This window comes from Marmota monax, unplaced genomic scaffold (genome assembly GCF_021218885.2).
Source record: "Marmota monax isolate L192 unplaced genomic scaffold, Marmota_monax_Labrador192_F-V1.1 WCK01_AAM20220418_F8-fsc00081, whole genome shotgun sequence".
Taxonomy (NCBI): Eukaryota; Metazoa; Chordata; class Mammalia; order Rodentia; family Sciuridae; genus Marmota; species Marmota monax.
In genome coordinates, this window is record NW_026695234.1 from 6,135,810 (window position 1) to 6,153,129 (window position 17,320).

Consider the following 17,320-nt stretch of genomic DNA (forward strand, 5'->3'; position numbering starts at 1 on the left):
ATAATCCTATATCTATTAAAGAATATGCATTTTTAGTTTAAAATTTTCTCATAAAGAAACCTACAGGCCCAGATGATTTCACTGGTAAATTCTCCCAAAAATTAAAGAAGAAAAAAATACCAATCCTACTGAAATGTGTCCTGAAAACTGAAGAGGAAGAAATTCATAAATCATTCTTAGAACCCAGTATTAACCTATACTAAAATAAGACAGATTATTAGGAAAAAACTGATACTATACACCAATTTTCCCCATGGACATAGATGGAACAATACCTAATGAAATTTTACAAAGTCAAATTCAATAAAATATAAAAAGAGTAATACATCATGACCAAGTGGAGTTTATCCAGGAATATAAGGTTATTTAAACATTCAAAAATAAATCAATATAATTTTCTATATGAACAGAAAGAAAAGAAAACTATGTGATATTATCATTTAATAAAATCTACCACCCATTCATCTATTCCTGTTTTAAGCTCTCAGTATGCTAGGAATAGAGGGAAACTTTCTCATCCTGACAATGAGCATTTCCAAGAAGCCTACAGCTAACATCTACTTAATGATGAAAGACTGAATGTTTTCCCCTTAAGAGCAGGAAAAAGGCAAAGATGTCCTCTGTCACCATTTCTATTTAATTATACAGAAGGCTCAAGTCAGTGTAGTAAGGTAAGAAATAGAAATAAAGGCTAATCAGATAAGAAAGGAAGAAGGGAAAATGTCTTTATTCCCAGAAGACATGATCATCTCTGCGGAAAATCCTATGGAATCTAAAAGCGACTAGACCTGACATAATTGAGTTTAGAAGGTTGCACACCACAAGATCAATACACAAAAACCAATTTTATTCATATAAAAAAGCAATGAACAACCAGAAATTGAAAATATACCACTTACAGAAGCATCAAAAATATAAACTCAGACATAAATCTGATAAGATAGGCAAGACATGTACAAAAATCTACAAAACATTTCTTACAGATATTAAAGAAAACCTAAATAAAGGAAAACAGACCATTTCATGGGTTGAAAGATCCAATATTGCTCAAGATGTCAGTTGTCCCCAAACTGATTGATACATAATCCCAATCAAAATCCTACCAAGAAACTGACAAGCTGATTCTAAAATTCATATGGAAATGCAAAGGACCTAGAATATCACTTTGAAAATGGAGAACAAAGTTGAAAGATTTACCCTAAATGATTTTGAGAGTTATTATAAAGCTATAGTAATCAAGATAGAATAGTGCTGAGCAAGGTGGCGCACGCCTGTAATCCCAGCGGCTCAGAGGCTAAGGCAGGAAGATCGCAAAGTTCAGCAAAAGTGAGGCACTAAACAACTCAGTGAGACCCTGTCTCTAAATAAAAAACAAAATAGGACGTGGCTCAGTGGTCAAGTGCCTCTGAGTTCAATCCTGGTACTCCCCTCCCGGCCCACCAAAAAAAAAGAATAGTACTTGTGAAAAGACGAGACAAATAGATCAATGGAAGAGATCAGAAATTTCAGAAAAAGATGCTCCTATACATGGTCACTCTAACAAAATCTCTAAATGTCCTTCAATATTAAAGTAATTAACTAAATCAAGACTTTTTAAAAAACGTGATACAGCTGAGTAGCAAATATAGCTCAGTGACAGAATGCTTGCCTAGCATATGCAAAGCCATGGGTTCGACCCCAAACACCACAGGGCTTGGGAAAGTAGAATACCTACACAGCCAATAAAAAAAGTAGACCTACATGAATTGACATAGAAGAGCAGAGTATATAACACTTAGGTTTAAAAAAAATGTGTGGGGTGTGTGGATTTTAGAAGGTGTGGAAGGGGAGCTGGGGGTGGAGAGAACTGAAAAGTATGGAAGGAATTACCAGTTAATAGTCATGACCTTGAGAAAGGGAGAAGATGACATGTATGAATTATTTTTAAAAATGAAAAACAATTCATGTTCCCCCTATAGCACAATGAAACACTGACAACCCTGGCAGGTACATGAAAGCAAGTGGCACAAAGTCTGGCACACAGATGGCTCTTAACCAGTAACAGTTTCCTACCTTCCCTCAGACTGTGTATTGGAAACAACACAAAACACTATCCTATAAGGTTATCCTATAAATACAATCATGAGTTCTCAGCACTTGGAATACTGTGTGAAGTGCTGACAGATTTCCTACAAGAAAGATGTCATGAAAAACTGGAGAAAGTCCAATGAGAGGCAGCTAAAAAGATCAAGAGAACAAGAAGGCTGCCATGTGAAGAAAAGCTAAAAGGATTATAATCCTTCAGCCGAGAAGAGTAATGCAACAATTGCCATTTTGGAATATAGCCATCGCATTAAATGATATGGGTAAGAACAAGATGATTACACCTTATCTCCCAAATTGCACCTTACCCTCTGAGAGGGGAGCCCCCTAAGACATCTGAGCACTAGTTTGGGACAATCATAGGAAAATCCACTCTAAGGTGGGAAGTAAACTTATGGCACTCACTTCAGGGAAACAACTTATGAGCTCTGTGCATGTAATGAGGAAAAGAAACTAAAGAAGACAGAGCAGACATATAGCACAGGAAAGAGTGTCACTGTGAGTGGTGGTAGTGCAGTCCTCTGGAGAAAGAGTGAGCAACAGTGACATGGTACCCTGCAGCTTTCTCTCCTTAGCCACTGTTTCTTCACCAAAGCCAGTTTCCGTGAGATAAACTGAATAAGCTGTGCTCCTCATAATCCAAAGAGCTCTAAAAAGATCAGTGAATCCACAAATGTGAAATATTCATTAACAGGTTACACAAATTCAGAGATGGCAGAGCCATGGATTGCCAAGAGAGAGAGATGCTTTGCCAGTCTAGGCAGCCTCACTACAAACTCTTTGGCACCAGCAACCATTCTGGACATGCTAAGGAGATACTACTGTCATGTTCAATTAACAGTGGGCACCAGGCACAGGGGCACAGACCTATGATCCCTGAGACTCAGGAGGCTGAGACAAAAAAAATCCCAAGTTCAAGACCAGCCTCAGCAACTTAATGAGGTTCTAAGCAACTCAGCAAGACTCAGTCTCAAAATTTAAAAAAATTAAAAAAGGGCTAAGGATTTAGCTTACTGGGTTCAATCCCCAGTACCCAAAAAGAAAAAAAAAATTATCAGTCTGTAAGGAGTAACAACAACCCCTTCTTAGCCCACGCAAAACAGATGCTGGTGTAGAGGACCTGAGCCAGGATAGCAGCACTGTGGTGCTAGGTATAAGTACTGAAGCCTATCACAGAGACTGTCAAGTCAGCCTACACTGAGATCTGAAACATGAGGCAACTTAGCAAAGAAAGGGCACTGAGCTATCCCTAACTATAGAGGGCAGGTTTGGAAAAGATGGCCAATTAAAACCGACCTCCAGTACCAGATCCCTCTGCCTCTGACAGGCCAAATTAGTGACCCACACCCCCACTTACTTACCATGGTTTCCATTCCACAGGCAGTGGGGCCACAATGCCCTCCCGTGCCAGCCACATCAGTTCTGGTTCCTTGATGGGATCAATACCAATCTCTCGGGCAAATTCAAGAATTTCTGCAAGAGGCAGGAGGGCAGAAAGGTAAAAGAGATGAGAAGTGGGGTAGTGGATGGAGAGAAGAAAAAATCATTATCAATCTGTTTTCTATTTTGCCTTTACTTTCAAAATCTTCTTCAAAGAGAAATTATTATTTCTCTAAATATAAATAATAAACATATAGAATTATTTCCTTACATCTTAAACAATTTATAAATGATACACCTGAATCAAATTAAGTTATCTCCATATTTCCAAGAATATAATCTAAAGATAAGTCTAACAAAGGTGGAAAAAAAAAATGAAACCAAGGCTTCATTATGGTGGCAGGCTCAGGAAGAACCCAAAAGCTACAACCGGAACCATCCAGGATGAGGGCAACCTCACCAGAAGGAGATAAGCTTTCCCAAGATTTGCAAAAGCTTGGTGCAAAAGCACTCATCATTCAGTCAACAAACATGTTCTGAACAAATACAGACAACTAAGCCCCTAAGAACCTTACAAACTCACAAATAAGAGTATGAACCAAGTGATATATGACAGGAGCAGAGAAAAGGCAAAGAATGATTCCGCCTAGGAGCAGGGAGACAGCTAAGCTAAGAAAGTGAATGAAGCTCGGGAGGCCTTCTTCCCAACAACTGACCCATTCTTCCATAAAGGGAATTATTTCTTTTTCAATTTTGCTAAATATTTTGAACTCTAATACTTTTGCTTCAAGCACTTAGAATCCTTTTGCAAGAGATCTGGAGAACAGGAGAAATTTATGTACTGAATAAAGGGGTATCTCACCTTTCTGGGGAAGGAAAAAATAGATGAAATGACCAATAGAAGATGTCGCTGGAGGACTAAGGAATGATGAAATAAATATACAAGGGGCATCAATGTTTTAGTTGATAATAGCCCAGGTCAGAGATGTATCACCAATATGAGTCATCACAGTGGAGAATTTGGAGGGTGACATCTGCAGACTAGGAAATAAAACCACTTTTTTCAAAAGACCAGTCAGAACTTGGTTGGCCAGGGACTAATTTATTCATTGATTTTCATCATTTTTTTTTTTTTAGTGCCTCCCACATGCCAGTCACTATATGCCATGAATAAGATAAAAATAGTCACTGCTCTTATGGGGCTTACATTCTAATTGAAGAGAAAATCAGCAAATAAGTAAACAAATAGACAAAGAATTAAAGTTTCTGATAAATGCCATGAAGGAAGTAAATGATGTCTAAGAGAAGGTCAAGGTGAAGGGGCACTTCTTTACCAAGGATGGCCAAGGAAAACCTCTCAGCAATGGAGACACTAAATTGAAACCTGAAGAAGTCAAAAGAAACCAGCCATGTAAAGTACTAAGGAAAGAGCAGACAGGTAGAAGAGCAGATACAAAAGACTTATGGCAAGATGCAGCTTAGCTCACAAGAGGACTTTCAGAAAGCCAATATAACTGGTAGAGAAAGTCTGGCCAGATGAACAGATGTAGAGTCCTACAACCGCAGCAAGGGTGTCATGTTGAATATACAGAAGAGAGTTAAAAGTAGAGACCAGCCTATAATCCCAGCGACTGGAGAGCCTAAGGCAGGAGAATCATAAGTTCAAAGCCAGCCTCAGTAACTTAGCAAGGCCCTAAGCAATTCAGCAAGACCCTGTCTCTAAATAAAATATAAAAAAGGGCTGGGGATGTGGCTCAGAGGTTAAGTACTCCTGTGTTCAATCCCGGGTATCCCCCCAAAAAAAGCAGAGACCACTAGAAATGGTCTGCTTCATATCATAAGATCACTCTGGCTACTAGGTAGAACAGACTGGACAAGGGCAAATGTATAAACAGTAAGCTAATTAGGAAGCTACTTAGGCAGTCCAGGAAAAGAATATGATGGCTTGTGATTAGAATATCTAAACTCGGACAGAACAAAAGAATTCATAAACATCCTTGGAAAAACCTTGACCTCATTTACAACAGCAACCCAAAAAGAAAACAGTCAGGTTGAGTATCACTTACTCAAAATGCTCAGATCTAGAAGTGCTTCACATTTCAGATTTTTTTTCAGATTTTGGAATAATTGCATAGACTTTACTAGTTGAGCATCCCTAATCTGAAAATCCAAAATCAGAAATACTCCAAAAAGTTTCAGATTTTGGAGAATTTTGGTTTTGGATTTCCAGAGTAAGCATGCTCAATCTACATTTAAGAAATAGGGGCTGGGGCTGTAGCTCAGTGGTAGAGCGCTTGCCTAGCATGTGTGAGGCACTGGTTTGATCCTTAGCACCACATAAAAAATAAACTAATAAAGATATTGTGTATCACTCTACAACTAATAAAAATATTTTTAAAAAAGAAATAACCTGAGCAAGTAGTAAGACATCTATGAAGAAAACTTAAAGTCATCCCATAAGAGCACACAAAAAAAGAAATATGACATTTTGAGTAGAAAGACTTCACTTCATAAAGATGAAAGTTATCCCTAAATTAATTCAAATATTTAACAGAATTTTCCCCAAGTACTAACAGTTCCTCCATACACAGCTCTACCCAGAACTTGACAAGGTGATTCTAAAGTTCATGGGGATAAAAACAGACAAAATAGCAAAGAAAACTTTGAAAAATGACCAATAAGGGCATTTTGGCCCCAGTAAACATTAGAATTTATGATGGAGTCTCAATAATTAAGGGTACAGCAGTGACATATAAATAGGCATTCCAATGGAAGAAAAGATACACCCAGTACAACATCCAAATCAGAGAAGAAAAGAGAAGTATTCCATTAATGGTTTAGGAAGAAAACGTGAGAAAAGTATTTTCACCTTGGAGTGGGGAAGGCTTTGCTTTTCTAACTTTGATACATTAACTAATTCAGAGGCCAGATGAGAATGAACTAATAATACATTTAACATAAAAATAAAAAAAATTTGGGTTGAGGATATAGCTGAGTGGTAGAGCATGTGCTTGGCATAAGCAAAGTCCTGGGTTCAATCCCCAGTACCAAAAAATATAAAACAAAAAGCTTCTCTATGGCAATCAAACAAACACATAAAACAAACTATAAAAAAAGCCCAAGGTTTAATGTGGGCTCATGAGCTCCCAGTGGGTGCAAGAGTTCTCGTTCCACTCTAACCCATCTACTAACCACATAGTTGGTGAACAAAATTTGTGAATCCAGATCCATAACTCTTTATAACTTCAAAGGAGTTTTCACTCCAAAAAATAACAATGCCTCAGGGATGAGGATATACCTCAATTGGTAGACTGCTTGCCTTGCATGCACAAGGCCCTGGGTTCTAATGCCTAGCACCACATACACACACACACCAAAAAAAAAAAAAAAAAAAAACATAGTGCTTCAAAGAACAGGTTTAGGACTTAGAATACCTGGGTAGATCCTTTGTACCACTTAGTAGAATTGGGTAACTACAGGAAAATTACTTACCCTTTCTGTGCCTTGATTTCCTCACCTATAACATAGGAACAATAATAGTACTTAGCTTATGGAGGATTGACAAGGGTTGAAAAGGTAATAAATATCAGGCTGGGGTTGTGGCTCAGTGGTAGAGCGCTCGCCTCGCACGTGCAAGACCCTGGGTTCGATCCTCAGCACCACATAAAAATAAATAAATAAAATAAAGGTATTGTGTCCAACTACAACTAAAAATAAATTTAAAAAAAAAGAAAAGGTAATAAATATCAAATTCTTAAAATATAGACTGGCACACAATGGTACAAAATAATGTTATCATTGTTATTAATAATATCATTATGAAAAAAGAAAACACAGCTTTAGTTTGTTCTTAAGAAAACTGGGGTGGGGAGCAAGGAATTAAACTCGGTGGTACAGCATCTGCCTAGCATGAGCAAGGCCCTGGGTTTAATCCCCAGCACCACAAACAAAAAAAAGAAAAGAAACTGGGTTTGCCTCAGGACATACTATATTTCATGATATCCCCTACTACAATTTCATTTTAAACTAATCATTATGGGTCCAATGCCAGCACCAAAAGCAAAAAAAAAAAAAAAAAAGTTATCATTGATCTAACCCAGGTCAGCAAATCTCTTCTGTTCTGATAGTAAATACTGTAGGCTTTGTGGGTCATATGGTCTCTGTCATAACTATTCAACAAAGCTACCATAGCATGAAGGTAGCCACAGGCCACCGAGAAGCAAATAAGCATGGCTGTTTTCCAATAAAACTTTATACAAAAACAGGCAAAAGGCCAAGTTAAGCCCATGGATTATAGTTTGCCAACCTTTGATCTAACACTTGTGCATGTAAGCAGCATTGAGCATGTACCACATGTTACACTGCAAGAACAAAAATAAATCAGACATAATCCCTGCCCTCAGAGAACTACTACAATAAACTTCAAGCCTCTTACCTTGCTCACTGGGAATATAGGTCTCATCATAATCTTCCTCCAGAACCAGCTGGTCTCCTATACGGATGGGTCGTCCCGCCATGACCGATGTGGGCTCAAACACCTAGATCCCAGAGACCCCCCCAACCAGAGAGAAAAATCAGTGACTCAGCTTAGAAGGGGAAAGGTAGAAGAGGGTCATGAAGCATCTGGGTCAGATCAGATCCTACATGCCAACTCTGCTAAGAACTCTGCAGGCACCAGCAATAATAGAGGATGGGACTAACAGCTCAGAACTCAAGCCTCACGGGTTCTGTGTCTAGGAAAATTCCCTGAGATGCACCTCCCAAAGATTGTTGAACATTCAGTGAACCACAAAAGATCCACAAGCCTAACTCTCTAAAGAATTTGACTTCATAACCACCATCCCAAAGAGGAAAAAGAATTACAGCATAGGACCCCCAAACAGAAAATCTCAACAGATAGCCATATACCCACATACCCTACTACACAGTCACACATTTGCATCCAACAATGTCTACAGAGAGCTTGCAATCCAGGAAGGGAAGAGATACAACTTCAGTGATAGCAGAAGGCAGAAGGAGAAATTCCCAGTGAAGCATAAAAAAGGCATTCTAGACAGGGATCACCCTGGGCTGCAGCGGGTGTTCTGGAACATGGGATAACAGTATGCATGGCAAGGGCCAGAGTGGAAAGCCAGCTAAAAGGACCATGTGGACCACGCTAAAAGGCCTTGATTCTGCCCTGCAGAAGAGACACTAAGGGATTTGGGAAAAGAAAGTGACATGAAGTGGCCTTTTTTTTTTTTTTTTTAAGGACAAGAACTCTGGTAAGACTGGCATGGCTAGACTGAAGAAATGAGAAACTGGTGTCAGGAAAACCACTTAAGGAGGCTACTATCCAAGTGAAAGATGATGAAAACTTAAACTAGGGCAGAAACATTAAGAATGGAGAAGGGACAGACACAACGAACACAGCAACATCAGGCTTAATAGGACCAAGCTGTTAGAAGGACAGAATGGAAAGGAGTTGCAATGGACTACATTGAGTCCCTCCAAAATTCAAACATTGAAAAACTAGCCTGCAATGTGACTTTATGGGATAGAAAGTAATTCAGGAAGTGATTAGCGTTAAATGAGGTCTTAAGAGTGGGGCCCTGCTCTGACAGGATTAGTGTTCTTAGGGCTGGGGTTGTGGCTCAGCAGTAGAGCACTTGCCTAGCAGGTGTGAGGCACTAGGTTCAATCCTCTACACTACATAAAAAATAAATAAATAAATAAAATAAAGTTATTAAGTCCATGTACTAAAAATAAAAAATAGATTTAAAAAAAAAAAAAAGGAGGAAGAGACATCAGACTTCTCTCTCCACCAAATGAAGACACAGCAAGAAGGTGGTAGCCATGTACAAGGCAGCTACCAGAAACAGATGTTGATCTGTGACTTCCAGTCTTCAGAACTGTGAGAAAATAGATTTCTACTGTTTAAACCACTCAGTCTATGATATTGTTACAGTAGTGTGAGCCGACAACCATAGGAGTCCAACTTGAATCCAAGATTTCTAGCATTCACAGATGGAACAATGCCAAATTCTTCAACTGACACGCTGATGCAGTTCTAGAATTGCTCCTCTCTTCTTGCCCCTAGTCCCACCACCACTTCGGGACCCCCAGATCCCACTAACTTTCTCCTAGAATAGCTTCCATGCCGAAGCCTGATAAGCAGAGACAAGCTGCATGCCCCTCTTAGGAGGAGTTAGCCACACCAGGTGTGATAGACCAACAGGAGTCTGGCACAGCAGGTTCTGTTGCCCACTTCTTCAGAAGCTGTCACTCTTCCCCCTGTAACAATGAGCATAAAAATGGCCACCTTTAAGTAGAAAGGCCTGGAGTAAATGTTTAGAAAATGGCTGGAGGGGCTGGGGTTGTAGCTCAGTGGTAGAGCGCTTGTCTAGTATGTGTGAGGCACTGGGTTCGATTCTTGGCACCACATATAAATAAATAAAGTTCCATTGACAACTAAAAAAGAAAAATTAAAAAAAGAAAATGGCTGGACTTGGTGACTCTCAATCTACCCCAGATTCCTGTAGTGGGGCCCCTGACAAATGACAAAAGACCAATCAAAGACCATTACATACCCTCTGTGACTACAATAGCAGAGGTGTCCTGCCTTAGAACTCACAGACACTAGCCTCTTTATCAGTCCACAGGATGCTAAGGGAGCCAGACTCCATCCCTGACCCTCTCATTCCCATCATGCTGCCCCCAAGAAGGAAGACAAATGAAAGGAAGTACGTACGCAGGACCTAAGCTGAAGTGAAAATCTGTTCCTAACCCTGAGAACCCGTAATACCGAATACACAGTAGGGTACTCACACCTCTACACAATCAGAGAAAAGGGGGGCCTGACTCTTCCAATTCCGGACAGCAAAGCAGAAATGGACCAGGAACCAGAATGGCAGATGGGGCCCACTGCTGTGTGACTTAAGAAGTTACCTAGATCTTTAATACTCTTAATTAGAGAAGAGGGAAAGAGAAAATGAAAGGATCTACAGATAGGTAGGACTCAATAGTAGCCTGAACATCAGGGTGAACAAGCACTTATCAAGCATGGCTCTACAAGGCACTGTATTAACTAACATAGAATCTGAGAAATTTTGCAGTTAAGAAATGTTACTTATTCCTACATAACTCCAACCTCCAGAAAGCGTGAGACACATACAACTGTTTTCATGGCACAAATCCTAACTGAGCCAGGTGTGATGATGCATACCTGTAATTCCAAAAGCACGGGAAGCTGAGGCAAGAGGATCACAAGTTCAAAGCCAGCCTCAGCAACTTAGTGAGGTGCTAAGCAACTTAGCAAGACCCTGTCTCAAAATAAAACATAAAAAGAGCTGGGGATGTGGCTAATAGGTTAAGTGTCCCTGGGTTCAATCCCCAGTACCAAAAGAGAAAAAAAAAAAAAGAAGAAAAGAAAAAACCCTAACTGGCTATGTACATAATAATCTGCATTTAACTATTTAAAGTCTGGGAAGAACATGGAAAATCTGAATTCAAGCACATCCAAATTTCAAACAAATCTGCCAGAAAAAAAATCAAAATATGGATGGCCTATATTTCACCTTCTTTCCTTGCCTTGCCTGGCTTCAGAAAGATGTGGGCAAAGACAGGGCCAAAGGGGTACAGAGTTGCAGGGAAGAGGAGTGTGGAGAGGGAGATCATACTTCTTAATGACTTCTACAGAGCATTTACCATTCAAGAAAGGTTTGTCGAGCACCTATCAAGTTTATTTACTTATTCATAGGCACTAAAAATGTAGATTTCTGCCAGATGCAGGAATACATTCCTGTAATCCCAGCTACTCAGGAAGCTGAAGCAAGAGGATCTCGAGTTCAAGGCCAGCCTAGGCAACTTAGTGAGACCTTATCTCAAAATAAAATTTTTGAAAGGGGCTTTTGATGTCACTCAGTGGTAGAGCACTTGCCAAATATGCAAAGGGCCTGAGTTGAATCCCCAGTATGGGGGAAAAAAAACAGATTCAACTGTCACTTCCCTGAGCTACAGCCCTGTGGACTGTGACCAATCCAGCAGTCCCAGATAAATGTATAATACAAATGAGATAAAAGTGCTGAAGGAAATGAACCTGGTTAGATGTGCCTATGCTGAGAACTGAAGAATGAGTAGGGATTCCTCAAAGAAATGTGTTCTAACAGCAGAAGTAGCATCATGTGCAAACGTCCTTCTGTAAGATACATCACCTACCAAGAAAGAGAATAGCTAGAGATGATGTTGAAGAGGTGGGCAGAAGCCAGGACATGCCGAGGACTTGGCCTTTATCCTAAGGCAAATGGAAGCCAGGCAAAGGTTTTGGGTTGGGGTGGGGAGGGGGAATCACTCTGGCAACCATTGGGAATATGGACTAGAATGGTGACCAGATTAGAAGGAAGAAAAACCAGAATGGCTATGGGAAGATGAGGAACAAAACCATGATATGGTCTAGGTGGGAGATGGTAACAACCTAGACTAGCTTAGTAACCTAGAGAAGTCCAAGAAAGCAGCCATTAGAGTTGCTATGTCAAATAAATGTCATGTCCTGAGATTTTCCTCCAGGCTTATGACTATGAGCGAAATTCTAGTCAATCATGGCACTCCAGATATGGCTTCTGAAGCCTCAACTGTACTTCATGTTGCAGTCACCAACAGATCAGATGAAACCTAGTAAGATCTACTCACTACCTGGCCTGAGCCCCACTGCAAGCCTTAGAGTTGTTGGGGAGAGTCACTCAACTGCATTCTTCAATCTCCTGCCAATCCCAGAATCTAGCAGAAAAGGAGTGATCCACACATCTCCTCCAAAATCACCAACCTCCTGCCAATCCAGAAGCACCTCAGCACTGGGGACACAGTTTTCACATGTTCACAGGCATATTTCTCTCAACATTATCTTTTCCATGTGTTCCACCTCTTTAGTGAAGGCCATGCTTGTTCCTCTTAATTTTTCCAACCAAGCCTAAAATGAGCTTATATAAACTGCAGGAGCTCAATTACTGCTATAAACCACACTAACACAGAACCAAGGAATCTTGGGAACCGAAAATGTCCATGGTAGCACTTGCACATGCTAAATATCCCTTCCAATGCTAAATATCCCTCTCCATACTTTAAATGACATATGGCATAGTGATAAAAGAACCAGCTCTGAGAACAGAAAACCTGGACTCAAATTCCAGCTCTCTCACTTGCCAGCTGTATGACTTTAGGCAAGGTACTTCATCCTTTCTAAACCTCAGTAATCTCATCTGTATAATTCAGTGATGATAACCTATGTCGAAAAGATATTTGGCAGTGAATGAGATAATATCTGAAAAGTGTCTAGCACATTTCTGGCATAGAGTAAATGTCAAACCAAAAATAAAAGTATACTGGGCTGGGAGTGTAGCTCAGTGATAGTTTATGTGCTTAGCCAATGGGAGACCCTAGGTTCAATCTCCAGCACCACAAAAAATAAATAAATAACAAAAGCATCTCAGAGTGTTGTGAGAAGTGGTTAAATGTAAAATGCTTAAAGTATATTAAAATCTCAACAAATGCCAAGTGTTACTATGATTATTACCACTACTTCTATATTTAAGGACTTATTCTACACTGTTCCAAAAGACAGATCCAATATCATTGAAGATAAGGTCATTCAGAAATTCAATAGTCATTTATTGAACACCCACCAGGCATTATGCTAGATACCAGAGCTACAAACCTGATTAAACATGATCCTAAACCCAAGTTCGGCCTAATGTGAAGCCAGACATATAAACACATGACTACATCATGTGTTAAATACAACAGGACACAAAGATAAGGGTAACTAATATTACTCTGGAAGTTGTGGGAAAGCATCACAGATATCTGGCCACTGAGACGGTTCCTGAAGGATAAGTAGGAGCTCACTAGGATAAGAGTAAGGGAACTTAAAGGCAGAAAGGACAGCACACACAACAGCAAAGAATCAGGAAAGAGTGCCAAGAAACTTATTATGACAATAAAAGCTTAAATTTACTTAACAGTCCCTTTGTTCCAAAACTGTACTAAGTGTTTTATTTACATCATCTCACCTCATCCTCTCAGCTAGATAGAAATTATTATCACTGCTTTTCAAATAAGGAAATTGAGGCTAAGCAAGGTTAAAAAAAAAAAAAACTTTTTAAACTTGCCCAGTTTTTCAGCTAGTAAATGGAACAATAGAATATGCATGTATTTATCTGATTCCAAAGTCTGGGCCCTTAACCGCTTTGACATGATCAAATTGCAAGGGAGAGTGGAAGGAGTAGCAGGAGAGAGATCTAGAACGGAAGGCAAGGACTATATCATAAAAGGTTGGAAGGATTAAGGATGTTGTACATGATGAGGAATTATCACAGGATTTCACAAAGGAGACTAACATTGATGAGTTTTATAGTTTAGAGAAATGCAAGAACAGAAGCAGAGAAATTGCCTACGAAGCTAGCCTGAAAGTCCTGGCAAGATATTTATGAATTAAGTGGCTGTGAGAATGGAAAGGAAGGGCCAGAGGGTAGAAGAAGGAGAGTAACTGCACGTGACCTATGTATAAGTGAGGGGAAGGAGGGAACCAGATCACTTCAGCCAGTATATAGTGATTCTAGGCTTTGTCCAATAGACCATAGTAGGTATGCTGCCTAGAATATAGACATGTCTTACTTCATACTAGATGAATGTTCCCAATGTAGACGTGGCTGTGTGGTGAAATCCTTCACTACGATAGACAATACAAGCAGAGGAACAGATCCCAGACATCAGGAAAGAGATGATCAGTAATCAGATCTAAGCTCAGGAAAGAGATTCACCTTAAGAGTGGTTTGCTGAATGGATGGTAACTGAAACTTTGGGTGAAATCACCCAGAGACGGAGTGGTAGAAGAGAAGGGCTGAGTCAAGAGAACCAGGGGGAAGGGAGTCCTGGAAGCTAAGTGAAGAGAGCGGTTCCAGATGTAAACGGAGATGCTTGAATCAGTGCAGTGAAGAAAAAAAGAAAAACTTCCCAACTTCCCCAGCGGGCCAAAAGATGGCATTAGGTTGGGCTAGCCCGGGATTCGGAAACGGGGACGGGGCGGGGGATGAATCTCACAGGAGGATTCAGACAAGGCTCACAGGACGGGGCCTCGCACAGGCTCGGGCCGGAGGAGCGAAGGAGGGACCCAACTAGCTCTCACACCGCTCTGCGCCCTCACTCCCCCCACCAGCCGCCGATCACTCACCCGCCAGGCCCCTGCCGCCTACTCGCCAGCGGGCGAGGTGGGGTTTTGAATAGATGCACACTCGCCCAACCGCTCCTTTTTCAATTCTTCCCTCAGTTCCCGCCCACACTCTACACATAGCGCTCGCTGATACACCAGAGTGCCTCAACTCACCCGCAACCTTCCTTCTCCTGCCTCGCCACCAGATCACACCACCCTCTCCCCTGAAGGAGTCCTCACCTGTCCCCCACCCCGGGAGCCTTGGGGCGATGGCTCTGCGCCGTTTGCCCAGCACCACCCCGGCTCCCCGCTTCCAGGGACGCCGGGGTGTTGCCCTGCAGAGGCCAACAACCACTTCCGGAAGGGGACCAACCTAGCAACTGAAGGTTCCGCCTCCACCCAGAGCCAATAGGTCCCTGACTGAGAGCTCTGGAACTGGATTGGTTCAAGGTCCTGTCGGATCACTCAGAGTTCTGACCGTTTCCCTTTGCACGATGGGAGTTGTAGTTCAAAAATACTTGATGGGGGGCTAGGGATGTGGCTCAAGTGGTAGTGCCCTCGCCTCGCATGCGTGCGGCCCGGTTGGATCCTCAGCACCACATACAAACAAAGATGTTGTGTCCCCCGAAAACTAAAAAATAAAAAAAAATTCTCTCTCTAAAAAAAAAAAAAAAACTTGATGGGGCTCCAAAAGGGATTAAAAGAGAGCCTTATATTTGCGTAAGGAAAATTTTTTCCAGGGCAGAGGGGGACAAGTCATAATATTTATAGAAACGTGAATTCCCAAGGCAGTTTATTGATCATCAATTTTTAGTAGTGTGGTTAATATCAGATGAATAACAGTGATCATTAATAATCAACCCATTGAATGGACCTTAAATAAACTAAAGAAATAAGAATGTTAAGTAATGGAAACCCCCAACCCCATTCGCCCCGCCAAAAAAAAAAAAAACATAAAAACTGTATCCCTTGTGTTCTGATTAAATCAGTGAATACCTGACCAAGAATTAAAAAACCTAGTTTCTATCATCCATATTTTGCTGGAGGACAGGATTCAGTTTACATATCTGCAAAATGGTGATAATAATATCTGTGGCAATTATTTTGAAGAGTCTGTTGAAGATGGAAAAAAGGGACACAATATGTAGAGCTGGGCTGGGGATGTGGCTCAAGCGGTAGCGAGCTCGCCTGGCATGCGTGCGGCCTGGGTTCCATTCTCAGCACCACATACAAACAAAAATGTTGTGTCCGCCGGAAACTAAAAAATAAATATTAAAAAAAAAGTTCTCTCTCTCTCTCTCTCTCCCTCTCTCACTCTCTCTTTAAAAAATAAATAAATATGTAGACCCTGCAAACTCACTATCTGGCAGAAGAATCACTACTAATATAATTAGTTTTACTTACATGGAGGGCAAATATTCCTTTCTCTCTATGTAGTCTATCCTAGAGAAGTTAAGAGGGACAAAAGCAGCTCTGGTCATTCTTTCAATAGAAAAACAAGAACATAAAGTAGAGACATTAGGAGGTGCAGAGGAGATGATGAGGACATTCTAGAGATGTATCTGGTTCCTCCTATCTCTTGAAACTAGTCCCTGCACCACTTAGTCCACAGTAAAGAACTTGGATAGTTGTTCCTATAGACCCCAAACTAGACAGTTGGAATATATTTCTCATATTTAACTTCCTTTTTCCTCACTGCAGATGAAAAAGCATTGGTTCTCTTCCTTTCCGCACACCTTAAAAGTCTTACTGAGGGGGTTGGGGTTGTGGCTCAATGGCAGAGCATTGCCTCACACATGTGAGGCACTGGGTACAATCCTCAGCACCACATAAAATAAATAAGTAAAATAAAGGTATCATGTCCATCTACAACTAAAAGAATATTTAAAAAAAAAAAAAAAAAGTCTTACTGAGAGGCCAAAGGGACTAGCCTGGGAAGAACCTCTACGGCTCACCAACTAATTCACCACAGACATGCACAAAACAAAGATTCAAAACACCATTTCTGGGGCTAGGATTGTGGCTCAGCGGTAGAGCACTCGCCTAGCACCAGCCGGACCCGGGTTCGATCCTCAGTACCACATAAAAATAAAGGCATTGTGTTGTGTCCATCTACACTTAAAAAATAAATTTAAAAAAATACTTTAATGTAGCCTTTAAAAAAAAAAAAAAAACACCATTTCTAGTTCCCTATACGCATGAACTTACAATCAATCTAGTTGATTTTGATTGTCATCAAAATACTTCACTTTACAATTCTATTTTTTTTTGAGAGAGAATTTTAATATTTATTTTTTTGTTTTCGGCGGACACAACATCTTTGTTTGTATGTGGTGCTGAGGATCGAACCCGGGCCGCATGCATACCAGGCAAGCACGCTACCGCTTGAGACACATCCCCAGCCCGAGAATACTTCACTTTAAATTTTGCCAGGCACAGTGGCACATGCCTATATCTCAACTGGGGAAGGTGAGGCAGGAGGATCACAAGTTCAAAGCCAGCCTCAACAAATTTAGCAAGACCCCAGGCAACTTAGTGAGACTCTGTGTCAAATTTTAAAAAATAGAAAAAGGGCTGAGGACGGGGCTTGGTAGCTAAGCACCTCTAAGTCAACTGCTGGTATCCAAAAAAAAACCACTTTGGTACCTTAATCTGGGTTCCCAACTCATGGGAAGA

The 17,320-nt window shown here is 40.7% G+C and overlaps 1 protein-coding gene across 7 annotated transcripts in view; it reads right to left on the reverse strand.

The window, feature by feature from the left end:
- The window catches only part of Cep164 (centrosomal protein 164), a 65,155-nt gene extending 50,135 nt beyond the window's left edge, over window positions 1-15,020 (reverse strand). For 4 of the 7 annotated variants that reach the window (XM_058577105.1, XM_058577103.1, XM_058577104.1 and 1 more), the window contains exons 1-4: window positions 14,885-14,997; window positions 9,579-9,735; window positions 7,898-8,000; window positions 3,444-3,555 (exon numbers count right to left, since the gene is read on the reverse strand). In XM_058577105.1, the coding sequence (XP_058433088.1) occupies window positions 3,444-3,555; window positions 7,898-7,979 (194 nt within the window). In that variant the 5' untranslated portion in view covers window positions 7,980-8,000; window positions 9,579-9,735; window positions 14,885-14,997. Of the gene's footprint in view, window positions 1-3,443; window positions 3,556-6,954; window positions 6,980-7,897; window positions 8,001-9,578; window positions 9,736-14,884 lie in introns of all 7 variants that reach the window. The other 3 variants (XM_046438680.1, XM_046438679.2, XM_046438677.2) reach the window with 3 other exon arrangements.
- Between the last annotated feature and the right edge of the window lie 2,300 nt (window positions 15,021-17,320).